Genomic DNA, 26,556 nt, shown 5'->3' on the forward strand with positions numbered 1-26,556 from the left:
GAACAGCATGGCTAGCACATGGCTGGTGTGCGGTGGGACCTGTTTAGTTTTTCAAAAGAGACTCCTTTTGGTGGTTTGGGATTAGCGGGTGAAGACGTCTGGAAGGAGGGGAGGGGTGTCCGTGACAGGGAGGTCAGAGTGTCACTGAACACCCGCCTGCCTGGAGAAGGGGGGTCCAAAGCTGGGAGATGAGGGCCTGGTCTCCGGGAGCTCTCAGCAGCGGCCAGTGGGTTTGAGAGGAGGGCTGGAGACAGGGGTCCGCCTGGGGTCGTCCCCATCAGATCCACCTGAGAAATGCTGAGACAGACATCCCCACGGGAAACGGAGGCCCAGTACCGTCACCTGGGTGTGTGGTCAGGATCAGAGTGACAAGCAAGCCAGAGGTGGTAGGTTCCTCCAGGAAAGGATGGCAGAGAGTTGCCAGTCGCTCCGCCCTCTGAGGAGCTTGCCGCCTCCCGGCTCATTGCCGCGGGTCCCAGACTTAGGAGTGTCTCATCCACAGAACAAGGCCTGGGCTCCACGTGTGCTCCCCGCGGTCTGCTGAGCCCAGACCTGGTCTACTTTTGACCTCAGTGTTAGCCTGTGATGGCAGAGAAGGGACCAGAAGGGGAGAGGGAGGGGGCCCTGCACCAGAAGGGGGAGAGCAGACGGGGCTAAGGGCAAGTGCCTGGGGGCACCCCGCCCCCCAGACCCCCCACCCCATCCCACCACTCAGATGTCTAGAGACAGCTCTCAGTGGAGCTGGCTTTGTGTTTCACCAACAAAACCGCGGCTAAGTTTCCAAGCTGGGGTGTTTCCTACAGTTCTCAGATGGATTTTGGTGCTGTCTATAACGTTCAGAAAGCTGTCAGAGATGTGGAATGTGCCAGGTGAGGCCATCTGGGGACCCTTAGGAGAAGGGCATGGCTACCCACTCCAGTAGCCTTGCTGGAGAGCCCGGCGGGCAACAGTCCACGGTGTCGCAAAGAGTTGGACACAACTGAGTGACTAACACTTTCTTCACTTTCACCTTTTGTTTGGGAGGTGCTGAAAAAGTTGATTTATGTAAGTGATTTTCAGATAAGAAAAATAGAGGGGGAAAAAGTGACTAGTTAGTGATTTATTATTGAGAATGCTAAAAGGAAAGAATATATGTGATAGCTGGATTAAAAAAAAAAGAGAGAGCTGACTAGGGCAGTCTGTTTGGAAATCCCGTCTGGAAGAGAAGGCTTGAGATGGAAAGCTGCCTGCCCCTCCCCAGGAAGAGCTGTCAGCAGGAGCAGACATCCAACCATAGCTGGAGGTGATCCCGGGATGGAGGCGCAGCCTGTGAAGGTTTACAGTGCAGTCAAAGATCATTAATGACACAGTCAATTATTAAACCACACCAAGAATACCCCCAGGTGATCCCACTAGCAGTGAAGACTGAGTTTCCCTGAGACAAGCTCCAGTGACTGTCAGGTCTGAAAAGGTTTTCTGGAATTTAAACTCACCATACAAAGCCTGGTGGGCTACCATAAAGGCCAAGGAAGTTATTAATACAATCACGAAGTTGTAAAGCTGTAAGTCCTACAAAGTGCGAGCAGCCTTCAGAAATCCCACAATAAGCCCGTGTAACTCCAGCTCCATAAACACTTATTAAAACCACCTTCACCTACTTTCTAATACACACTTGTTGCTGTTCAGTCAGTCGTGTCCAACTCTTTGTGACCCCATAGACTGCAGCACGCCAGGCTTCCCTGTCCATCACCAACTCCCAGAGCTTACTCAAACTCATGTCCATTGAGTCAGTGATGCCATCCAACCATCTCATCCTCTGTCATCCCCTTCTCCTCCCGCCTTCAATCTTTCCCAGCATCAGGGTTTTTTCCATGGAGTCAGTTCTTCGCATCAGGTGACCAAAGTATTGGAGCTTCAGCTTCAGCATCAGTCCTTCCAGTAAATATTCAGGACTGATTTCCTTTAGGATGGACTGGTTTGAAAGCTATATATTTAAAGCTACAAACTAGCCTCTAAGAGGCCACTTTAACTGCCTCCCTCATGTTTGATACGTTATGTTTTCATTTTCACTAGTTTAAAGTGTCTCCTTGTCTGCCTTGTGATTTCTTCTTTGAATCCCAGGAGATGTTTAGAAGTTTGTTCTTTGATTTTGAAATATTTGGAGGTTTTCTAGGTACATTTCTGTTATTGACATCTAACTTAATTCTGACTTGGTGAACTAATATATTTTAAAACTTCATTATTTCTAAATCTACTGAGGCTTGTCTTCCTGCCCAGTATGTGGTTTATCCCTGTGTGTTCCACGTGCACTTAAAAACAATATGTTTCCTGCCACTGATGGGTGGACGTGTCAGCTGGGTCATGCCCGCTCCGACATCCTTACCCTCACCTTGTCTGTCCGCCGCTGTGACAGGCATGCTGAACTCTAGACTGTAGCTCTGCATTTGCCTGCTTCTCCTCACAGAGAGGGTAGGCCTGTGTCTCCACTGGGGCTGGGGGCCTGGCCTTTCTGGAGTGGGGACAGGGGTCCCCAGGCAGTCAGGCCAGGGCCTTGCTGCCGTGCCTTGCAGGGGAGGGCAGGTCTCTGGGCCGGCCGGGGTGGGGAGGCAGCCCCCAGGAACCCATCCCCCTCCTCCGTAGGCGCGGCGTGCTGCACCTCCACGAGAGCCAGGGCATCGATGACCTGGGCCCTCCCCGCTGGCAGCTCACCTCCTGCCTGGTGCTGGTCATCGTCCTGCTCTACTTCAGCCTTTGGAAGGGGGTGAAGACGTCCGGGAAGGTGAGGGGGCAGGGCTCGCCAGCTGGGGAGTGGACAGGGGGCCATGGTGTGTTGGGACAGGTGGCTGTGGTTGAGGAATGGTGTCAGGAGAGTGGTTTCAGCACAAGGGGAATCACAGCAAAATATTTGTGCTCATGAAGATGTTTCGGTCATTGTCTGGGTGCCCAAAGTAACGATCGCCCAAACGCACCCATCACTTGGGCTAACACTCCTAGTCATGTTCCAGCCCCCGGAAGCCTTCCAGTGGTGCTATCCTCTGCCTCACCCATGACCCAGAGTCTGTCTTTCACATGTGATCCACGGGCACATTTGCATAATCAGTGAGATGCAAATCATCCGCATCTCACTCATCGGAAATCCAGCCACTGCTGCCTACAGCCACGGCCCAAATGCAGACAGAGAAGGCCCCTTCCCTGCCAGACTGTCCTGTTTCAATCCCCGGGAGAGACATACAGGAAAGAGGGTACTGAGTGGTCCCGCTCCGGGGGCGTTTGCTGAGCTGACATCCTGGGACTGTCCAGGACACCGGGCTTGCCAATCCAAGGCCCTCTGTCTGAGCACACGCCATCAGGGTGACCCTGTGCCCAGCCCTGCCCACAGTGGCCAGTGCGGTCGGGTGACGCGTGCTCTCCTCAGGTCGTGTGGATCACGGCTACCATGCCGTATGTGGTCCTCTTTGCGCTGCTCCTGCGAGGCATCACTCTCCCGGGGGCCGTGGACGGCATCAGAGCGTACCTGAGTGTGGACTTCCACCGGCTCTGCGAGGCCTCGGTGAGTGCGCCCTCCGCTCACGGCCCGTCCAGCAGGGCTGGCAGGGCAGGCCGTTAGTCTTTCTGCATCTCGGGCAGGAAACGCTTTGCGTGGGGTGACCTGCCCTGCCCAGCAGAGTTCACTATCCAGGTGAGAAGGCGCCGTGTGGGCACAGCACGGAGCTGAAGGGACCAGGGTAAGAGGATTAGGGGAAGGGGTCACCCCGGCCTCTGCAGGGAGAAGGCAGGGCAGCTGCCCCTTGGCCTCCTCACCTGGGCCGTCCACTCCCTGGAGGAGCCCTCCTGGGCCCTCAGACGAGCACCTGGGGGTGGGGGTGGGGCGCCGTCTGTGCCCAAGGGTGTTGGCACCCAGCTGGACCGAAGCCGGAGCTCTGGCCCTGGCATATCCCGAGCTGGGCTGAGGTGCTGGCTTGTGTGAACCAGGCCCACCGCGGGGAGCCAGACTTTGTGGTCAGACGCCCCGATGCCCACACAAGGTGGTGATGTGACCATCTCGTGAACAAGTTCAGTCCACCGTCCGGCTGCGGGTTTCCTCAGCAAAGGACGACATCATCTGGGCTGAAATACCAGGGCTTGGCGGGGCAGTGGAGGGGGGTGGCCAGGGAGGAAGAGAGAGAGGAAGAGGCGGCAGGATGACAGCCCCGGGGGGTGGGGGTGGTCACTGGCGGGAGAAGGGGCTATTGGAAATCCAGGTGGACCACACTTGGGCAGCTCTCTAGACATGGGGCCCCAACAGCTGCCCGGGGAGACTGGGTCACTGGGAGGAGCAGTCTCGGCCAGGGCGTGGGGGCCCCAACGCTGCCAGGTTGTGAGTCAGGGGCAGCGCTCATGGAGGGGAGGAGGTTCCATGGGGTGGAGGGCTGTGGGCAATGGGAGCAAAGCGCAAGAAGGGGCAGTCGGCAAGGCTGTGAGCCCCCAGGAGCCCCGGGGGAGGGGAGATGCAGAGTGGAGGCCACTCACTGAGGAGCAGAGAGAGGAGGGCGCCTTGGCCATGGGCCCACAGGCCCACAGGGGAGGGCAGCCATGTGCGGCCCCGGGGAGCCCCCCAGGCAGCCCACCTGTGAGACCCGTGAGAGCTGCACGCATGTCCCCACAGAACCAAGGGAGATGGACATGGGTGGCTAGGGGAGCGTGAGGTCAGTGGGGGTCGCGGGGCCCCACCGCAGAGCCGGGCCCAGGGCGCCGATGCATCAGCAGAGTGTCGTCCTCGGGAAACCCTGCGATGGGCAAGGTGTGCTGGTGGGAGGAGGTGGCCGTGGCATCAAAGGCCGGGTGGGGTGTGACCCGGAAGTCAGAGAAGAGTCAGGTGTCAGGGGGAAGAACGTGCAGAACAGCTATCAGCCGTGTGGACAGATGTGTCTGTGAAGCAGAAGGAAGTGGAGACCAGAGGTTGGCACAGGTGAGGTTGATAGGCAGACGGATAAGACAGACAGACAGCAGAGTTCATGTGGATGGATGACAGGGAACAGACAGGCAGACAGTGGACGGTGGATGGATGACAGACATCGGTGGCAGGCAGTGAGGAGTGGGACTGCCCTGAGTGTCCCCTCCTCTAACATCCCGTCAGCTTGGGCAGGAAGGGACAAAGTCAGGACAGAGCGGTGCACAATCACTGGGTTCCTGGGAGCCCTTGGGCCCAAAGGCCGGGTCCCTGCACCCCCAGCTCAGAGGTCAGAGCGGTTCCTGTCCCCCCCACAGGGTCCTGGCTGACCTTTGCACCACCACCTCCAGGATAAGGCAGGGGCTGGGCCTCACCAGCTTGGTGGCCATCCTGTGCTGTCCCCTGGGCTGCTCCAGGCCCAAGTGCTGCCTGGACACCCTCTCCCCAGGCTCAGGGTGGCCTCCCTCAGAGGCTGAGCGGCCCTGGCATCTTCCTGGGGGCTGGGCAGTGTGAGGGCAGGTCCCATTAACTCCCCTGGGATGTGATTAGAGACTGGTTCAGATTGGGGTTCAGGTCCCCAGCACCTTCCCAGGCTGTCTGTCCGCTGGGGGTTCAGAAGTGGCAGCTCAGTCCAGGGGCCACAGTGGGAGCCCTGGCCAGTGTCCTCTCTGGTCCAGGCCAGTGGGATCGGAGCAAGTGGTCAGGGCAGAAGGACCGTCAGCTCTGTCCCCTCTAGTGTCCCTGGCACCACAGATCCTGTGCTGCTCTGACATAGAGACGGACCTCCATCTCCTGGGGGCCATTTGTAGGTCTTCATGGGAACGAGGGCACCGCCTTTGGAGTCAGCGCCACTGTGCTCGGTCTGTGTCCAGGCTCTCGGCCATTCATCTGCAGCTCTTGAGCCACTCTGCTGGGCAGGTGGGGTCTGGGCTGGGACCCACACTGTGCTCTTCTGGGGAGGGGGGGAGCTCCATCCCAGCAGGGGGAATGAGTCCAGGCAGTAAAGGAAGGACCGGTCTGGGTCGGCCCCAAGAGGCTACCCAGCGGGTCCCAGGGTGGGCTGTGGGCGGGACCCAGGCTGGGTCCTGGGGCAGCAGTGAGCAGAGGCCTGGACAGATGGCCAGGCCTGGGTGGGTGAGCCACACATGCTAGGGCTCTGGGGTGACCACCAGCCACAGAGGACCTGGGATTGCAACAAGGCAGGAGCCCCCAGTCCCAGGGCCACCAGCCCCTGTCTGCAAAAGCCTGCTGCCCAACGACCAGCACCTTTACCCCCTGCCCACCCAGCCACTCCAGGCCTCGAGCTAAAGCCTGGTCATGCTATTCTCAGTGCTGGGGTGACCCAGAGGCTCTGGGTGTGCTGCCCAGAGGACTGAGCCACATTGGTCCTGGTGTAAGGGCTCCGTGTCCAGCCCCCTCAGTGGGTCATGCTCACCAGCTGCCCTGTGTCCCCAGTCAGGGGCTCTGGAGTCACAGCTGGGGAACCCAGCCCATAGGCCTCATCTCGGGCTGGGGGACTTTGGGAACAGCCCCCAGGACCCGCCCATCCCCACCTTTCACGCAGCGGGCCTGGCCGATCCCCGAGGGCAGGTGTCCTCTGTCCTCCTCACCCCCGCCCCAGGCTCTGCAGGGCCCAGGGGTGCCCACGTCATCATCACCGGGTCGTAGGGTGGTCTCTGCACCACCTGACCCGAGCAGGTCGTGTCCGAAGTCTGAAATAGCGCCTCGGTCCAGTATCGACCACATGGCCTCATTTGTCACGTGTGTCAGCCGCCCGGGTGTCACCTGTGCCACCTCCAGCGAGTGCAGAGCTTTGGAGCCACGTTGGCGCCACGGGCCTTTCTGCGTGTGCCGCAGTGGGCTTCCGCGGGAAGGCTGGGAGGCGGGTGCTGGGTGGAGGCACCAGCATCACACAGCCCTGTCGTAAATCCCTGCTCTTACCCGGGTCGTGGGCCCACTGAGGTAACCCCAGGCCCCGCCCCAGGACGCAGCCCCCTTCTCCTCAGGCCCTCTCAGGTTTGTTCCCTGAGGTGACATTTGCTCACTGACAGTGACGCCAAGTTTAAGTGTGACTGTTCCTCAGAGCCCGTGGCGCTGAGGGCCCAACCCGTGACCCCGCTTCTCCCCAGGCTGGCCATGCCCCCACAGGGACCTCTCCCCTCGGGGACCGCTCACCCCGCTCTGTCTCCCCACGGGGAGCTCTCCCTGTGGGGCCACTCACCCCACTCTGTCTCCCCTCAGGGATGGCTCACCCCGCTCCGTCTCCCTGTGGGGACGCTCACCTTGCTCTGTCTCCCTTCAGGGCCTGCTCACCCCACTCTGTCTCCCCTCAGGGATGGCTCACCCCGCTCCGTCTCCCTGTGGGGACGCTCACCTTGCTCTGTCTCCCCTCAGGGCCTGCTCACCCCACTCCATCTCCCTGTGGGGACGGCTCACCCCGCTCTGTCTCCCCACGGGGAGCTCTCCCTGTGGGGCCACTCACCCCACTCTGTCTCCCCTCAGGGACGGCTCACCCCGCTCCGTCTCCCTGTGGGGACGCTCACCTTGCTCTGTCTCCCCTCAGGGCCTGCTCACCCCGCTCCGTCTCCCCTTGGGGGCCTCTCCCTGTGGGGCCGCTCACCCTGTCTCTCTGCTCCTGCAGGTCTGGATCGACGCAGCCATCCAGATATGCTTCTCACTGGGCGTGGGCCTTGGGGTGCTCATCGCCTTCTCCAGTTACAATAAGTTCACCAACAACTGCTACAGGTGAGCCCCGGGCTCTGAGAGAGGACTGTGGAGTCCGGCGGGGGCGACTGACCCTGCGGGGGAAGTGTCCCTGACTTTGGGAAACTTTGTGTCCCTGGGTGAGGGGAGGGGAAATGAACTGTGCTTACAGCCCCTTAACCCGCACATGGAAATGAGACCGGAAGCGACGGGCCAGTGCTGGTTCCTGCTGAAGGGAGGCTTTGAAGCAGGAAGACGCTGTCCCCACCCTGGGGGAGGCCTCTCGGGCCCCCCCAGGCCCCTCCTCTGCCCGGCTCAGCCGCCCCATCCTCCCAGCATCCAGGGTCCGGCTGTTCACCCCTGTCCCCAACAAGGAAGGGCCTGTTCGTGTCCCCACCCGGCCTTCACTGAGGGAGCCGGGGCCCCCGGGGTGCCCCAGACCCCGCGGAGCCCCCCGCAGACTCAGCACCAAGACAGGCAGGAGCTTGGCCGTGGCACGTGCCAGAGCCCCAGCAGCCTGCCAGCCGGTGTGGCCCAGCCCAGGAGGACCTGAGTGGCCTGCAGCCACTTGCCGGCCCAAAATCCTTCTAAAAACACAGAAAGGATTTCCTCCGGGACTGTTTTCTTTGACCTTTGAGCCAGTATTTGTTTTCTTTCATATCGTGAGGATAAAAACGCAGTTAAAAATACAAAGGCAGTGTGCGCAGCAGAATGGCCAGACTGACCCCTACCCAGAGGTCCACACAGAGGTGGCGTCTGCATGGCAGGCCAGACAGCGGCTCCCGAGCTCACCCTGTGCCCACCCGGGTCTCTGAAGGTCCTTGCGCTCGGGCACCAGGGAGGGCTGGCCCCGCAGCGCCCCCTCCCTGCTCTGAATTCTCGGCCCTCAGAGTGGGGTCCCCGGGCCAGCAGCCCTGGACCCCCAGGCATGTAGAGGGAACACAGCATTGGGGGCCCACCAGACCCATCCCGTCAGCACCTGCATCTTAACAAGTTTCCTGGGAGGCATCTCCAAGCCCTGCCTGGCAGCCCTGTGGGTCAGGGTGGGGAGCCCGTGGTCACCTGGGCTGCCCACCGGAGCCCAGCTTTGCCTGTGGGATCGTCTCGCCATCAGCGCTGAGTCGAGAGTCCCAGGAGCCCCTTGGTCCCCAGGCAAGCGTTGTGGCCAGCGCCCAGAGCTGCTCAGCGGGGGGTCCAGGCGGGAGGCTCACCGCTGTCGCCGGGCGCCAGCCTCCCTCGCGCAGGGCAGCCCAGGACAGGCTCTGGGGTCACAGGAGGGGCCGGCCTGCCCGTCTGGGGAGCGCCCGCAGCCCGCCGGCACCAGACAGCCAATTACGAATAATGACGGGAAATTGCAGCGGCGCCCGGCTGGGCTGGGACAGCGTGTCTTGTTCCTGCAGAGATGCGATCATCACCACCTCCGTCAACTCGCTGACGAGCTTCTCCTCCGGCTTCGTGGTCTTCTCCTTCCTGGGGTACATGGCCCAGAAGCACAGCGTGCCCATCGGGGACGTGGCCAAGGACGGTGAGTGGTGAGGTCCCTGCCCTCCCGCTCCCAGCCACCCAGTTCTCAAGTGCTTCCCTGGAAGCTGAGAGGGATGCGCACGGGCGCCCAGGGCCCTTCCCAGGAGCAGCTGACGCAGCGGAGAGCAGGGTACCTGGGCGCCCGGCACCTGCCACCTCCACGCACTCCCAGCTCCTGCCCCCTCGGGCCAGCCTGCTGGACGTCCAAGGCCGGGTCGAGGTTGGTCCTCAGCCCAGGGCTCCTCGCAGAAGCCACTCGGGCTGCAAGGTGAGGGTCCGGTTCCCCTCACCTGGTGGGGGATGTGCAGCTGAGGGCCTGGAGCCGTTCCAAGCGGCACAGACGCCGGACCTCGGTGTGGTCAGCCAGAAAGAGGCTGGGCTGGCTTGGATGCCAGCAGTTACTCTGTTCAGAAGCTTTTCCTGCAGCCCTCCAGGAGCCTTGGCATATACACATGGGAGTAGGGTAATAGCACAGAAACCCCCAGAGTCTCTGGCACATGGAGGCGACAGAGACCCCCGTTCCCAACCTGCTCACCCAGCCGACGCGGATAGGAGTGTCCGCAGATGAGGGGTCAGAGGAGGAGAGTGGGCAGCAGAGTCGTGGGCACCGGTGACTGGCGACATGTGGGTGACATGGGGAGCAACCTGGGCCAGCAGGAGAGGACTGGGGGCCCTGGCCCAGAACAGGGTGCTGGAGGGCCCTGATTGCTGTGCCCCTGGGCATTCCGTGCAGGGGGAAGGTCTGCTGGTGCTAGATCCTGGGTGGAAGGCGTGACTGAGGCAGTTTGGAACTGGGTCAGTCCAGGACCTGGGCCCGAAATCACTGCTGGCCCCGTTGGCCTGCAGGGTGCTCCTCTCCTCCTGGGTCTTCTTACTCTTGAGCAGGAGGGTGACGTTAGCAGAGCAACCAAGGAGAGCAGAGGGCTGATCCCACCGGCGCCCTGAGCTCTCAGCGGGTCAGCCCATCAGTCCATCTGTCGAGTGTGGGAGCCCCACTTGGAAAGAGTGGGGGACAGAGTTTGGAGCCGGGCGGACAGGCCCCTCTGAGTCTGGCAGAAAAGCTGGGGACCCGGATGAATTTCCACGTGCTTCCAAATCCACTCTTTCCTCCAGGAAAAAAAATCCAATAAAGGCAGGAAAGGGAACCTAATGCAAATAAGGACGGAGCAGTGGAATTTACTCACCGTTGCATTTATGCATTTTCACCGGCTTTTGCCCTTTATTATGATAAATAGCAATAGTTTGCAAGAATCCCCATTAACCCCTGAAAGTTAGCTGACTGTCTTCATTGCATTTCCCAGAAAAGCAAAGTAAATGTCATTTATGGCTCTAATTCTCAAGAAAACAGGGGGAAATATTAACCCAGGAGCAAAAATGAGAGGTGAGGATACTGGCCTTAGTTCAGCCAAGCTGATGGGCATCTTCCAGGCTCCTGGCGCTTAGACTTTAGGGCTTTTCAAACCATCTGCCTGTCCCCCCTGCATCAGAAACTTCACTCTTCCCTGCGGTGTTGGGAGCCCCAGAGGCCAGGTCAACACCAGGGCCCCTGACAGATCTTGGAGGTGGAGCCTGGCTCCAGCCTTTGATGCTCTAGAAGCATCAGTAAGTGCCCGTTCAGTTCCTATCGGCTGATGCCTGACCCAGGCCCCACTGAGAACAGGGAACCAGGGAAGTGGTAAGTTGTACGTGCATGAGCAAGCTCTCAGAGGCCACGCAGCACTTCTTGTAAAACTAATCCTGAAAGTGATCAACTGGCAGTTTCCTGTGGGGATATTCTTTACTCTGGGGTCATTTGCAGTCAAAGTGCCCGAGTCCTGACGGCTCCCACCCCTCCCCACCTCCACCCAGATCCCACCTGCTGGGGGTGAGGGAGCTGGCGTGGCCCCGGTGTCCCCACTCCCAGGAGTGTGTCTGGGAGACAGTCCGAGGGGACAGAACCATGCCGTGTTGCAGGGAGCACGTGGAGAAGGCGCGCTAAGTTGTGGCATCTCTGTAACAACATGTGGTTTTTAAAGATCACACTTAAGAGTCGTATGCTGGCACAGAAAAGAATCTACCGTGTGGGCTGCCAGACCGCAGCGAGCGTGAGTGTGAGTGTGTGAGCGACAGGCACAGGAAAGCAACCGGGAGGCCCCCAGGGTCTGGAGGGAGGAAGCACAGGGCCCCCCGGGCAGCCCCTCCCGCCCTCCCCCTGCTGGGGTGCCCCCTCTTCTGGGGGCACGGGCTGTGGAAAGGGTCGAGGGCTAGCGGGGACGGAGCAGAGCCCTCGCTCCAGAGTCCTGGGCCCCGAACTCAAGGAGGGAGGGCTTTGCAAGGAGAGCAGTTTTTGCACCGCCTTAGGGCCGGGTTGTGGGCGGGCAGTACCTGGAAGGTCAGCGGGGGGTAACTGGAGGGTCTGCTCTCAGGGCCAGGGCTGATCTTCATCATCTACCCTGAGGCACTGGCCACGCTTCCGCTGTCATCCGTCTGGGCCGTGGTCTTCTTCGTCATGCTGCTGACCCTGGGCATCGACAGCGCTGTGAGTGATCGCCACGCTCCGCAGGGGCCGGCCAGCCTGGAGACCCCTGGGGCCCCACAGTTCCTGGGGAGGGCTCTTCAGACCACTCTCCCCTGCTGCCCCTGGGAGCGGGGCGAATCCCGGGCAGGGGAGGAGGGAGTAGGGTGCTGCAGGAAATGGGGGCCACACAGCACCCAGCGAGGCCCGGCCTGACTCCAGCTTTGCCTGCCCCGTGTCCACCGGCATGAGGGGGTGCCCTTTCAGGGTTGGGGGGGCAAAGGCTCCTGCCTGGCCCACTGGACACCCATCCTTGGTGGCCCTGTGGGCCCTGGGGAGGCAGACTCCCCCACGCTCCTCCTCCACGCGGCCTGCTGGGGACCAGCAGCTGAGATCTCAGGTCCCGTGTTCCCCCCCAGCTTCCTGGAAGGAAGAAGGAGCCCCCAGTCCCTCCCCTGTGAAAGCTGCTTCTCCCAGTCAGCCTTCTCACCTGCCCCCTGGGTGGACACCACCCGTGGTGGGTGAGTCCCGCCAGCAGCACTTCCCAGAGGAGGTGGTCCCAAAAGAGCAGGGCAGAGGCTTCTTGGAGGCCAGGCTTCCTGGAGACACCCCCTCCGGACAGTGCTGAGAGTCAGGAAGGCCACGTCAGTGAGGACACAGCCAGTGACCAGGCCAGGCCTCCTGGGAACAGAACTCAGCTGTGCCGTGGGGCAGACACTTGCTCAGAGAAGCCGGGCAGAGCTGAGCCTTTGTGGCGATGCAGGGCGCTGTGTGACTCTGGCCCCGCAGCTCCCCACCAGAGGGCGGGACGCCAGCCCGGTCCTCCGTCTCCATCGGCCATGTCGGGGGAGCAGCCCTTGGGGGCCGGGGGTGCTCTCTGTCCCCCAGACCCCGTGTGGCTCCCGACTGAGCACGTGGGTGGAGACGCCACAGGTGGCCTCCAGCCGGGCAGAGGGCCTCCCCACAGCCCCCGCTCTGTCCCTGCTGCAGATGGGCGGCATGGAGTCTGTGATCACCGGGCTCGCCGACGAGTTCCAGCTGCTTCATCGGCACCGGGAGCTCTTCACGCTGCTCGTCGTCCTGGCCACCTTCCTCCTGTCCCTCTTCTGTGTCACCAACGTGAGTGCCCGCGCTTCCCCAGACGCAGTCTCGGGAGCACCCGCTGCCAACAGAGCGGGGCACCCCCCACCCCCACGAACAACCCATGGCCTGTGATGATCTGCGGGTGTCCGTGCTCACACACACAGTGGCCTTGAGTCAGGCAGGGCGGCGCCCACGGTCACTCAGAGCCGCCGCGGTCGCACGCAGGCCCCGGGCGCCTGAGGGCCTGGTCTCCAGTGTTTCAGCACCTGGATAGCTCCCTGCGAGGCGCCATTGGGTTTGTGGGGCAAGAGGGTTGGGGGGCTTCCCTGGGGGCTCAGCTGGTAAAGAATCCACCTGCGATGCAGGAGACCCTAGTTCGATTCCTGAGTTGGGAAATCCCCTGGAGAAGGGAAAGACTATCCACTCCAGTATTCTTGGGCTTCCCTTGTGGCTCAGCTGGTAAAGAATCTCCCTGCACTTCGGGAGACCTGGGTTCACTCCCTGGGTTGGGAAAAACCCCTGGAGAAAGGCAAGGCTACCCACTCCAGTATTCTGGCCTGGAGAATCCCATGGACTGCATAAGCCACATGGTCGCAAAGAGTCAGACACGACTGAGTGACTCACTTTCACCCAGGTTTGGGGCAGTTCTCTCCGGGGGCGGGGGTACAGGGCCTAGGGTCCCCTTCATCACAGAGGCTCTGCCATGGCTGGCATTTGCCGGTTTTCATCCCTAACTGTACCAGGAACCCTAGAAAAGTGGGGGAGAGGTTGGTTGTTTTGTAATAGCCAGGTTCCCAAGTGGCTGCTCGTGGACTGAACTTTAGTTTCTTTCCTGAGTGACACTCCACAGAGAGAAAAATAGAAGGTGTCTGTAAGTTGGCACCTCAGGCCAGGTTGATGTTTTGGGAGGAGCACTTCTGTGGGCAGGCTTGAGTGCCGGGCACCTCGAGCTTAGCAGATGCTCCCCTCCGTCCCCCTGCCCAGGGCGGCATCTATGTCTTCACGCTTCTGGACCACTTCGCGGCCGGCACGTCCATCCTCTTCGGGGTGCTCATGGAGGTCATCGGGGTGGCCTGGTTCTATGGTAAGAACAGAGCCCTCAATGGGACAGCGCGCTCCCACCGGCGGGACCAGAGGCTCTGCTGGCGTTGTGAGCGGTCAGGCCAGCATCCTCGGGTTGGTCACTGTGGCACCCAGCGGCCCTGTGTCGTGGGCAGTGTGGCATCAGAGCAGGGCTTGGCCGAGGCTGTTTGGTTGGATCCTTGAAGGCAGTCAGCTTGGACGGCACCCTGAAGCTCCCCCTGTGGTCAGGGCCCTCGGTGTGACCCTGGGCTGGGCCTGGAGGAGGAGGGCGCGCTCGGCTCTGGGTGCCGCTGCCGGTGGAGGCAGTCTCTGCGCCCCGCTGAGCACAGCCCCGGCACCAGGGAGGCAGGGGAGCTGGCCGAGGGGGCGTGTCACTGGGCACAGGTCACCAGGGCCCTGAGCTGATGGGAGGGAAGAGACAGTAATGTTCAGTGCGTGCGCCAACGCTCAGTCTCAGGCCGGAGCTCCTGACCGCACGACGGCTCCACCGGACTCCTGACCCACCTCTCCCGGGTCCAGCACTCATCCGTGCGTTAGGACTGGGAGCCCCTCAGGGTGGGGGACCAGCTGGTCGGCAGGTGGCCCCCAGAAGAGGCTGGGCCCAGCCTGCAGCCGTGTGCCCCTGCCCCTCCTGCATGTCCACCGTGTTTCCCTGGATGTCCTGATTCAGGTCTGACAGCAACAGCAAGCCGCCCTGCAGAAGCTGTGTCCTTCCCGGCCCGCCGCCCGTACCCCCCCCGCCCCCCCCCTGCTAGCTCTCTATTTCTCTCCCGGAGCTTGGGTCCTGGTACCGCTTGGCTCACCTGACCAGGCGTCCTTGAGGACGTTCGCCATGAAGGCCCAAGACAACAGGCACACTGCTTGCACGTGTGTGCGCTCCAGCCAAAGCCAGAGGTCTGTGCTGTTCAAGAACCGCAATCTTGAGGCAGCCCTGGTGCCACGTGAGGGGTCATGGCCTCTGCTTCAGCCCTGGAATTATAACCCGAAAAGCACTCTAGCGTTGAGAGGCTTAACCGACAAATAGTTCGTATTCCAAGAACGTTTTTCCAATTACATTTCCTTTTCTACAGAAAAGGGAAACATCAGCCTCTCTGTACTTTCATTGACACCTGGAATCAATACCTAGTCTACAGTTTTAGATTGTAATTTCCCCAAATCAATCCTGAATGTCCATTGGAAGGACTGATGCTGAAGCTCCAATACTTTGGTCACCTGATGTGAAGAACTGACTCATTGGAAAAGACCCTGACACTGGGAAAGACTGAAGACAGGAAGAGAAGGGGACAACAGAGGATGAGATGGTGGGATGGCATCACCAACTCGATGGACCTGAGTTTGAGCAAGCTCTGGGAGATGGTGAAGGACAGGGAGGCCTCAACTGCTACAGTCCATGGGGTCGCAAAGAGTCAGACACGACTGAGCGACTGAACAACAACATCCCAAAATAAAACCTCAGAGAAAGAGAGAAAGTGCCTCAAAGGTATCCAGCAGCCATGAACACCACAGAGCTGGTGGAGGCCCAGGGGAGCTGGCCTTGCCACAACCACACGCTCCCCAAAGCCTCTGAAGGCAGAGACCGGGCTTTCTGCAGACAGCAGTTCACACCCAGAGCAAGCCGGCCTCTCAGTGCCCTGAGGTCCCTGTGGTCTCCGTATGGGCCGGCGTGGGAGGGGCTGCCTGTCCCGGAGCTGCCCGAGGGGCCCCGGGGGACACCCCGTCTCTGTGGGCCTTTAGGTTCAGCCTCCACCCCGCTTCCTCACTCCCTCTCTGATCCAAGGTCTGGTGATGGGGCCGGGTGTGAAGAGGGAATCCTGCATGGAGTTGTCTCTTTGATGTCCCTGTGTGACGTGAGACTGTCCGCGGGGCGGGAGAAATCAGCGTGAGATCTGGAGAAACTGGCTCATCCAGCTTCTAGCAGGAGCTTTCCCTACCATATGATGATTGTATACGTGTAATGAGATATAGTTCAGCCCTAAACAGTGGGACACTCGGACAGCTGCTCCTGCGTGGGTGAGCGTGCAGGACGCTGTGCTCGGGGACACGAGCCGGTCACAGAAGGACAAATCCCCCGGGAGTCCCGGGAGGTCCCTGGACGGGCCAGGGTCACAGAGGCTGGAAGCAGGACGGGGAGGGGCCGGGCCCTCAGCTGGGGAAGGTGAGGAAGGCCTGGGGATGGTGGCGGGCATGGCTGAACAGATGACTGTGCTTCAGGCCGCTGAGCTGTGTGCGCACAGTGGTTAACACGGAAAGCTTCAGCTTATGTATGTTTTACCGTGATTTTTGTAAAGGAAAAAAATGTTCATTACAGAGGGGAGGCAGGGGTGGCCGTGGGCCTCGGGGAGGAGGGTGGGAGCCCCACAGGCGCTCCCTTGCGGTCGTCAGTGACGCAGGGTCACCCTGGGGATGTGCACAGGGGCGGGCGCGTGACCCCCCAGGCGGCCTGGGCAGCACCGTGCGCCGGGCTCCGGGGGACGGGGAGCCTGTCTCCGGGCGGGCCGCGCTGACGCCCTGCCTGGCCCCCTGCAGGTGTGTGGCAATTCAGCGACGATATCAAGCAGATGACCGGGCAGCGGCCGAGCCTCTACTGGCGGCTGTGCTGGAAGTTCGTCAGCCCCTGCTTCCTCCTGGTGAAGCCCCGCCCCCTGCCCCCCGCGCCCCGCCCACCCTCTGCCCACTCCGGCCCGCCCACCCTCCGGCCCCCTCCCGCCTGCCCCTGGGCCAGCGGGGGAGCATGTGCCTGAGGCTGGGTGAGGGGCTCCCCGCTGTTACAGGACACCCCCCCAGGGGCGGGAGTCCGCAGGTCACGGAGCTCGGCCGGGAGGGCGGGCTGGCCCCCCAAACCCTTGGGTCTCCTGAAGGCGTGGCCCCCACCCTGGGCCCACCAAGACAGCCGGGCGGGCGGCAGGGTGGTCCTCACCCGACTGAGACCTGTGAGCGGCTCTGCCCGGAGGTCTTCAGCCGCCCTCTGCCTGGAGGCGGGGGGGGGGGGGGGGGGGGGGGGGGGGGGGGGAGTCAGCCTCGGGGTCAGCGGGTGCTCGGCCACCAGGCGGGGCGGGAGTGGACGGGGTTCACACAGTGCGGCCCGGGGCTCCCCTGCACGTGCAGCGGCTGCTCATGGTCTGGGCCGGACCGGGCAAGCTCAGGCTCAGGGGCAAGGACCCCTGCGGCCTGTTGCGTTGGAACCCGGCCGTGCGTCCACACCACGGCTGCAGGGCCGGGTGGCCGCGGCCAAGTTCCGGTGGCTCAGGAGCCCTGACTGTCCCCCCTACCCAATGGGGCCGTCCAGCCCTGAGCACAGAGGCCAGGCAGATGGGGACCAGCAGATCTCAGCCCCCGCCCCCACCCAGCCAGCCCAGCCCCCCGGATATGAGGGGACGCGGGCAGCCCCGACCCCCAAGGGCCAGCAGGAGAGGACGTGGAGCAGAGGTGAGGCTCCTGGTCCAAGCCCACTCAGGGGTCACCGCTCCTGCTTCCAGAGCGAGGTGTCCTGCTTCTCCCCACGTGGTAACCCGGGGATTACGGAGGGCAGCGAGAGAGCCCCTCCCATCAGCCCTGAGACGCAGGGGGATGTGCCCCGCCAGCGCCGGGGCCCGCAGCCCCAGGCTGTCGTGTGGGGGAGCCTCCTCCAGAGTCCCCGCTCGGGAGCCCCTGGCCCCAGCTGCCCCTGACCCTGTTGCTCGGTTTCAGTTTGTGGTCGTGGTCAGCATCGCGACCTTCAGGCCCCCGCACTATGGAGCCTACGTCTTCCCCGAGTGGGCCAACGCGCTGGGCTGGGCCATCGCTGCGTCCTCCATGTCTGTGGTCCCCATCTATGCCGCCTACAAGTTCTGCAGCCTGCCTGGCTCCTCTCGGGAGGTGAGTACCTGCACGGGGCCCCCTCTCCTGCTCTCCCGCCGGATGCGAGGCTGTTGGCGAGGTCAGGTGGGAGTTGCAGGCCTACTCCCACCGGCTCATCTCAGACTAGCAGGAGAGTCTGGAGTGGGCGGTGACCATGCTAGGCATGAGGGCTGGGGGAGGGGGGGCGGGCACTGTGCCTGTGTGTGTGTCTACACCCGTGTGTCTCTGGGTGTGTCGTGTGTGTGAGCCTGTGTGTCCTTACGTGGGCAGGCACATGTGTGTCCTCGCCTGCGGGTGTCTCTGGGTGTAAGCACGCCCGCTCTGCATTGTGCAGACGGCCATAGTCTCAGGGTAGGGACCAAGTACGCACCATTGGTCCCTCGGGACCAAGCCCACCCAGGGCTGAGCCAGGGCAGCGGGACTGCCAGGCAGGACCCCCGTGAGGGCGGAGGTGGCTGGGCCTCTGGGTCAGGCCCATTGCTGTGTCCCCTGTGGAGCAGGGTGTGGGGGGTAACCTGTGACCCGAGCACAGGGGTCTGTCTGCCTCCCACTGTGGCGCTGGGATTCCTGGAAGAAGAGATGGAGGCTGTGGCCCCGCACGTGCTCTCGGAGCCCTCAGACGCTGCTTGGTGCCCGATCCCAGTCTCTCTGAGGAACACAGGGAGTGAAGCCCCTGGCTGTACCCCAGCAGGTCCGAGCGTTCCCCGAGGGCCACGTGGCATCTCTCTGGCTTGGACGCAAAGGCGGGGGCCCCTCGCGGGCTGGCCCGTCCCTCAGTGTCAGGCAGGCCCAGCCCAGGCCCCTGCGGCTGCAGCAGAGCCGGATGGGGTCAGGCAGTGGAGGCCCCGCTCACAGCCCCCTCGCTGGCCTCCGGGGGGCAGCCCTGCAGAGAACTGGCCCTGGGAGAGACCCCTCTGTGTGGGCTGGGGAGGGGGGCCTGCAGGCCAGTGAGCTGGACCTCCCGCCAGCCAGACTCTGCTCCCTAGAATCTCAGCACTGAGGTGGGGGGGTCAGTGACAACCGGGGGGATGCCCAGCCCCAGACAGTCCATGGTCCAGCTGCTGAGAGGCCCGGGGGGAGCTGTCCAGGGGGACAGGCAGCGGGTGGGGAACCAGCATCCCCTCTGGCTGTGAGAGATGGATGGTGGGGCCTCCCGACCCCCACCCAGCGGGAGCCCAAGGAGCTGCTGGAGCCTACAGGCCCCGCTGTCCGCAGGGCCCGCCACCGAGACTCCACGCCCAATCCTGGTTCCCTCCGGTCGGCCTGGACTTTGCTCCAGGGTCTAAGGAGACCTGGCCGTCAGCCCCTGCCCTGCGTGGCGGTCACCCCGGGCCTGCCCACTGCGCTGGGCCGGCACCACGGTAGCCCCTTCTCTTCTAGAAACTGGCCTACGCCATCACGCCCGAGACGGAGCACGAGCGGGTGGACAGTGGGGAGGTGCGCCAGTTCACGGTGAGTGCCGCGGGGGGCTCCTCCCGCCCCAGGACGCCAGCGGCGGCCACAGGCGCTGCTGTGGACACTGACTCAGACACCCTGCAAGGGGCATGGCTGGGCGGGATTAATGGACAGAGAACTTGACTTACGGAGACTGCAGGGTGGCTGACTTGGCGCAGGACACACTGTTCCAGCTTTGTCTTCTGTCTCCTTCCTTCCAACTCTGATGTCTTTATTTAGAAGAAAGTAGAAGATTTTCATTAATCTACTCTGTCACACCTTAACTAACTTCTTAATTTAGACCCTGGATCGTTAATTTTCAACCTTTCTTCTTTCCCCACATAAGCATTCAAGGCTAAGAATTTCCCACAAAATACCCTGGTGGCTGCATTCCATAGCTTTTAACATAGCATTTTGTTTATTATTTAGTTCTAAACATATTTTAGTTTTCGTTGTGACTTCTTCCACCCATGAGTAGCTTGTAACTCTGTCTGAAATCCCCAAATACATGGGGATGGCCTATTTTTTGTTATTCATTTCTAAATTAATTGTATTGTGTTCAGACACCTTTTTACCCGTTCTTTGAAGTCTGTTAATGCTCCTTTGTGGCCAAGTACCTACCCAGCTTTTATAAATGTCGCTTGTATCTTTAGATGAGATGTCTTCTCCAATTGTTGATACACAATTCTCCTTCTGTCCATTAGATCAGGCTGGTATCTGTGTTGTTCAAATCTTCCACGACTTTGCCCATTTCAGCTCTGTTCGGCCATCAGTAATCAGGAGACATTTACGGAATATCCTACCGTGAAACCATATTTGTCCGTTTTCCCCTGTAGTTCTACTGGATTCCACTTTATCTGACCTGAACCAGTGTTCTGGGACTGATATGGGCTCGGGATTATCAATCTTCCTCGTAACTCAGCCTGTCCTCTCGCCCTTGAGGTGCTTTTGCTCTTAAAGTCCTTTTTGTCTAGAGGACTATAGCTGTACAAGGTGTCTTTAGAGTTTACGTAAAACGTCTTTTGTAATCTTTTAACTTCCAACTTTGCAGTCATCCTAAAATTTAGGTGTCTTTTGCAAACCTCGAATACACTGAAATGTTTTAGTCTAGCAATTGGGCAGATTAGTCTATTTACTTTTGTTAGGATTACTGATATAGTTGGGCTTGATTCTGCTATCTTTTTAACTCTTCCATTTTTTGATGTTTATTTTTCTCCTCTATTGTCTTTTATGATTGATTTTGGAGGATTTGTTTTCTTATTCTACTCTTTCCTCTCTATTTGTTTGAAACTTATATGATTTATAAATTTTATACTTGTTTTTAAAACAAGTATATTTCTTGTTTATATTTAAAACAAGTATATTAAAACAAGTGTATTTCTTTTAAGATTTTTTTGATGCGGACCGTTTTTTAAGTATTTACTTATTTGGCTGTGTGTGGTCTTTATTTGCTGACACAGCTCTGTCATGTGGGATCTCTCATTGCAGTGCACGGACTCTCTAGTTGTGGCAGGCGGGCTCCAGAGTGCACGGGCTCAGTAGTGGTGGCCCCCAGGTTAGTTGCTCCACAGCCTGTGGGGCCTTAGTTCCCTGACCAGGGACTGAACCCACGTCCCTTGCGTTACAAGGCGGGTCTTACCCACTGAGCCACCAGAGAAGTCCCTGTAACAAGCATGTTTCACATCAAGTATAAAGTTAAGCATTGTATGAACCCCCATCCTGATTATCACACGGACTTAAATTTTCCTCCTATTGAGTAATGATGCTAATAATAATTTTGGTGTTTAGTCGCTAAGTCGTGTCTGACTCTTTGTGACCCCATGGGCTGCAGCACACCAGGCTTCCCTGTCCTTCACCATCTCCTGGAGCTTGCTCAAACTCTTGTTTGTTGAGTCAGTGATATCATCCAACCGTCTCATCCTCTGCGCCCTCTTCCTTTTGCCTTCAGTCTTTCCCAGCATCAGGGTCTTTTCCAGTGAGTGAGCTCTTAATTAATAATGAGCTATCGTTAGCCAGTGTTGCATTTATGTCTTTTTTAACCCGCAAATTAGGCACTGTTATTATTGTTATCGCTGTTTTCTCCAGAAACTGCTCTGGACGAATGTGCACGTCCGGTGTTTATCTGTTCACTGTACTTTTTGGCATCTACCTCTTTCCTTGCAAGATCAATTTCTTGCCTCTCAAAAAGTGTCCTTCGGACATTCCTCTAAGGGAGTGTTTTTTAATCTGTTTATTTTTAATTGAAGCATAATTGCGTTACAGTATTGTGTTGGTCTCTACCAACATCGTGTATCTGTGAGTGTCTTTACTTTGCCCTCATTTATGACAGAGTTTGTGCAGGCATGCGGTTCTCGATTGAGTCACCGTCTCTGGGCATTCTGACGACAGGGCTTCTCCACCTGCCGCCCCACAGTCCTGCTGGGACGGGAGGTCCTGTGGGGCGGGGTCTCCTGTGGGCGGGGTCTCCAGTCCTGTGGGGCGGGGTCTCCATGTCCTGTGGGGTGGGGTCTCCTGTGGGCGGGGTCTCCTGTGGGGCGGGGTCTCCATGTCCTGTGGGCGGGGGTCTCCTGTGGGGCGGGGTCTCCTGTGGGCAGGGTCTCCATGCCCTGTGGGCGGGGTCTCCTGTGGGCGGGGTCTCCAGTCCTGTGGGGCAGGGTCTCCATGTTCTGTGGGGCGGGGTCTCCTGTGGGCAGGGTCTCCATGGCCTGTGGGGCGGGGTCTCATGTGGGCGGGGTCTCATGTGGGCGGGATTTCCGTGTCCTGTGGGGCGGGGTCTCTGTGTTCCCGGGACCGTCCAGCTTCCTTTACCTTTGGGGCTGGTTGCAGTCTCCCTGTGATGTGTCTGAGCACAGATTTCTGTTATTTGTATTATTACAAAACTGTCATAAGTAGTTTTATTTACGTATCCCTCCCAGAACATTTTGTGTGTCCGGGGTCTGTAAATTCTTGTTGTTAGTGAGTTCTGGGAGCTTTGCAGCTGAATGTTAAACCTCGCCCCTCACCTCTGTGCGACCGTCCTGGGCTATGTGTCTGATTGTCTCCCTGGCCCCTCGGGGTCTCATCCTCTGCCAGGGGTCTTTTAGGCTCTGTGTCCAGGTGCTCCATTGTGCATTGGCCCCCGCATGGCTGTTTCTCATTTATTTAGCCACATGACAAAATACACCCTTGTGAACGACCGTGCAAGCCCCGCCTTGACAACAGTTCACACCCCCCTCCCCGCCCGCCTTCCTCTGCCCCTGGAGTCAACACCATCTCGATGCAGATGGTCGTCTCCTGGGCCTTTTCGGCTGCGCAGTTATGTGCCATCTATGGGTACCGCTCGATTCCTGAGAAGTGGACTGTTTGGTTTCTGTCGTTTTTAACTTTATTGAAAGGGCTTCATGCTGAGTCCTGGAGCTCATCTCTCCACTGAGCGTAGTCGTGCACCAGGATTCATGCTTCTTATACACACAGTCCCTTGAGCCTCTTGGAACTGTGAGTTTACAGTTCTCAGTGTATTTGGAAATATTTGCTGTCATTTCTTCCATTTTTCCTGCCTCGTCACCTTCAAGGGTTCCGGTTACACACTTTAGGCTCTTTAATTCTCTCCCTCTGTGTGATTCATTTCGCGTGCTTTCTGTTGCTTTTAGTTCATTAGCTTTTCATCTCAGTAAAGCCCTATCTGCAGATAAGCCCACCCTGGATCTGTCATTTCACACACAGTAGTTTTCACCTCTAGAAGTCCACCCTGGACATTTTATGTCAGTCATGCCTCTGCTTACCTCTCTGGATGTGCAGTGCAGGTATGATCACTGTGCAAGGCCTTCATCTGCCAGTGTTAACATCTGTGTCTGTTCTGGGTCAGCATCAGTTGACTTTTCTCATAAGATGTTAAATTTTGCTGATGCCTTGCATGTCTAGTCATTTTTAACTGAATTCTAGATATTGTGAGTTTTACCCTGTTAGAGCCTAGATATATTTGTGTTCCTTTATATATTCTGGGGGCTTCCCTCGTAGCTCAGTGGGTAAAGAATCTGCCTGCAATGCAGGAGACCTGGGTTCAAGCCCCAGTTCGGGAAGATCCCCTGGAGAAAGAAATGGCAACCCACTCCATTATTCTTCCCTGGAGAATCCCATGGACGGAGGAGCCTGGAGGGCTGCAATCCCTATGGTCACAAGAGTCGGACACGACTTAGCGACTAAACCACCACCAGATATTCTGGAGCTCTGTTCTGGGTCATCACTGAGTTACTTGGAGACACTTTGATCTTTGGGGGACATGCTTGTGAAGACTTGTTAAGTGGGACCACCACAGCATAGGATGTGGGGCTCACCGCGCTCCTGATACTGGGGCAAGACCTTGGGGAACACTCTAGTCAGCTCCCTGAGAGCCATGAGATGCTGCCACCTGGCTGTGGGGCAGGCTCAGCCCCCAGTCTCTAGGTTTGGGAAATGTTCCCCGAGTCCTGCTGGGAGGGTCTCTCCGGCCTCGAGTGCCTGAGCGTTCAGCTGAACCCGTGTGTCCCCGTGTAGATACCCAGGGCTCTGAGTGCTGCGCCCGCCCCTCTGGAGCTCCGGCCTGTGGACTGCAGCCCCCTGGGGCTCTCCCACGCTCACCCCATCTCACTAGCCCCCGGGTTCACTGCCCCCCCGGGCTCCCTGCCCCACGCTGCTGCTGGAAAGTCCCTGGAGGCTTCGAGAGGGGGCAGCTGGATGCCTCATCCTCCTGGTCTTTCTCGGCATCTCTGTCCTTTGTCATCCAATCTCCTGCTGTCTGAAAATGCATTATACATATATTGTTCATTTTAAGTGGTTTTGGATGGTGGAGTCTATTAGGTCCCAGTTACTCCATCTGGACCAGAAATACCATTGTTTCTCCTTCTTTTTGGCTGTGCTGCTTAGCTTATGGGATCTTACTTCCGCATCTAGGGACTGAACCCAGGCTCTCGGCAGTGAAAGCCCCGAGTCCTAACCACTGGACCACCAGGGAGTCCCTGGACCAGGAATCTCTTTGTCTGTCTCTCTGGCCATTCTCTCTGACACTGCCCTGCCCATCTCCCCGTACCCCCCATTGTGAAAGCTCCATCACCTCTGACACTGCCCTGCCCACCCCCCATACCCCCACTGTGAAAGCTCCATCACCACCCCCTTCCGGTGCCCCTTCACTGGCAGGGGCCTTGTTCGCGTCTGCTCGGGAAGCAGCCTTTGGCCTCTGAGCTGTGCGGCTCTGGCCGTGTCCCCTCTTAGCCGTCTCTCACACGGCTGCCCAGCACCCTGAGGGTCGCCCGCTCTCTGGTCCAGGGGCCTGAACTGGAGTTTCTGGCTCCTGCTGCCCACTGCCGTGTTTCTGGTGTCCTGGTCGCCGGCTCACGGCTCGAGCTGCCCTTGTGGGACCTCTGAGAGGCCTCTTCTCCATCCCAAGAAGGTTGCCTTGGTCTTGTCCGTGGCTGGGACAGAGGGCCGCTTTACCCCGGGGCTGGGTCTCAGCTGGGGGTCCCCAGTGTGCCCCCCACCCCGGCCTCAGCGCTGGCCTGAGGTCACCACGCAGCCACCGCCCCGGCCCCGGCCCCTGCTGCTCCGTCCCCGCCAGGCCCTGCCCTCCAGCGGCCTTCGGGGCTGTAGTGTGTCCTAGGCCGGTCCCCCAAGGGTGGGGGAGGGCCCTGCAGTGGAGCCGCCTCTCCCCCCCGCCCCCGCCGGCGATGGCTGGCCCTATCGGAAACAAGCCCTGCTTGTCTTTGTTTGGAAATGCTTACAAACACTCGGTTCTTGCCATTCAGTGCGATCAAATGGCTTGTGCTCAGAAACAGGCTGAACTAACAGCTGGGTAATCACAGGCAATGACATCTGTGGACAGCTAAATAGGGGCCTGTCCACCTCACCCGTCCCCCGAGCCGGGAACGAGGCCGCATCCCGCACCTGCGGGGTTGCACAAAGCAGCCGGCGCTGCAGGGCGCAGGGCTCCCTCGGGGCGGGACCGGGGGCCCCAGGAGAGAGGCTGTGGGACATGGGGCTCCCCCGGGATGGGACGGGGGCCCCAGGAGAGAGGCTGTGGGACATGGGGCTCCCCCGGGACGGGCCTGGAGGCCCCAGGATGAGGCTGCCGGGGGCCAGGGGGATCACAGGTTGCGGGTGGGCTGGCAGTGTGCGCTCTGGGACCCTCCCAGGCCTGCAGCATCTGGTGTCTACCCACAGCGGAGGCCACGGCGCCCGGGGCCGTGGGGCCACGTTCTGGCCCCTCGAGGCCGCCATGCTCTTTGTGAAGCGGTGACTTGCCTCCAGGAAGCGACCGGGGTGTCAGGTCTATGGTGCCCAGGAGCTGCCCTGGTCCCCGCCCCCCCAGCTACGGCAGGGCCCCCAGCCCAGGAGCCGCCTTTGTCCAAGGGGCACCTCACTTTGTGTCTCAGCAAACACTGTTTCCTTTGCAGCTCCGCCACTGGCTTGTGGTGTAGGCGGATGGAGGAGGAAGGAAGACCTGCTGGGTGCTGTCGGCGAGGACCAGGGCGAGGAGGGCCGCCCCGGACACGCACGCGTCTTTCCCTGGACAGGCCGCACCCTCTGTGCCCTGGGGGCTGACCCGCCGTCCACCTGTCGCTGTGTGACCCCCTAGTCTGTGCTCGTCCCGCAGGTAGAAACGACTGCGCTGTGTTCCGTGCGTTAGAGCCGCCGCCTGCCCCCGCCCCCTGCCAGCCCACCAGGGCCCCCTGGAGCTCAGGCCACAATGCTGGTCCGAGTGTGGAGGAGAAATAACAATAATTATAGGTTACGGGTTCTCTGCTGAGAATCCCAGCACTCGCAATAGCTTCCTAGACCCTCTGTTTTGCTCATATTAAAAAAGCCAAGTATCATGTGTGGCCTTCTTGTGCAGCCGTGAAATGGGAGAAGCCACACAAAAGGTGACGCGGCTTGTCCACACATCCCCACATCATATGGGTCCAGTCTGAGCCCCCATGGGCGGGGGCCTGGGTGGGAGGCGGAGGTGCTGCCTGTTTCCTTGTAGCTGAGAGAAGATTCGATAAAACCTGTGTGGACCCCCACTGTCCCGCCTGATGTGGGTCCCAGTCAGCTCACGGTCACTGCACCACGGACCCCCAGCCACAGAGAAGGCGAGCTTACCAGGAGCAGGGGCGCCCCTGCGGCTTAGCCTGGATCCCCCAACCTTGGGAGGGAGGCCCGGCAGCCCAGCCGTGGCTCTGCTTTCCTTAGGGAACAGCTTTCAGAGGCGCATTGAGCCGGGGATCAAACCCGCGCTCAGCAGGCGGGGCAGATTTCTGAAGCCTATTGGCTGATGTTGCTGAGGTCGCTGGAGAGGACGTCAGGCTCTGGCGGACGCCCTGCTGGCCTCGTGCCCAGGGCCACGGGGAGGCTGGCGGACAGGCCCACGGAGCCCTCTCAGCCGTCTCTGGGAGCGGCCCAGGCCTGTGGAACCGGCTGCTCAGGGGAGCCACGGGTGGACTGGCGCGCGGGTGCGGGTGTGGCCAGGAGGAGTCAGGGCCCCGTCCTTCCCAGGAGG

General features: G+C 60.0%; 1 protein-coding gene across 2 annotated transcripts in view; it reads left to right on the forward strand.

Moving 5' to 3' along the window:
- The window catches only part of SLC6A3 (solute carrier family 6 member 3), a 34,400-nt gene extending 8,509 nt beyond the window's left edge, over positions 1-25,891 (forward strand). Inside the window, exons 5-15 of one of the 2 annotated variants that reach the window (XM_043887299.1) lie at positions 2,620-2,758; positions 3,395-3,529; positions 7,551-7,654; positions 9,013-9,137; positions 11,542-11,654; positions 12,621-12,749; positions 13,698-13,797; positions 16,323-16,423; positions 17,484-17,651; positions 19,014-19,085; positions 25,472-25,891. In XM_043887299.1, coding sequence (XP_043743234.1) covers positions 2,620-2,758; positions 3,395-3,529; positions 7,551-7,654; positions 9,013-9,137; positions 11,542-11,654; positions 12,621-12,749; positions 13,698-13,797; positions 16,323-16,423; positions 17,484-17,651; positions 19,014-19,085; positions 25,472-25,495 — 1,210 coding nt within the window. In that variant the 3' untranslated portion in view covers positions 25,496-25,891. Of the gene's footprint in view, positions 1-2,619; positions 2,759-3,394; positions 3,530-7,550; positions 7,655-8,970; positions 9,138-11,541; positions 11,655-12,620; positions 12,750-13,697; positions 13,798-16,322; positions 16,424-17,483; positions 17,652-19,013; positions 19,086-25,471 lie in introns of both variants that reach the window. The other variant, XM_043887298.1, reaches the window with a different exon arrangement.
- Positions 25,892-26,556: the final 665 nt, after the last annotated feature.

Source organism: Cervus elaphus, chromosome 25 (assembly GCF_910594005.1).
Source record: "Cervus elaphus chromosome 25, mCerEla1.1, whole genome shotgun sequence".
Lineage (NCBI taxonomy): Eukaryota > Metazoa > Chordata > Mammalia > Artiodactyla > Cervidae > Cervus > Cervus elaphus.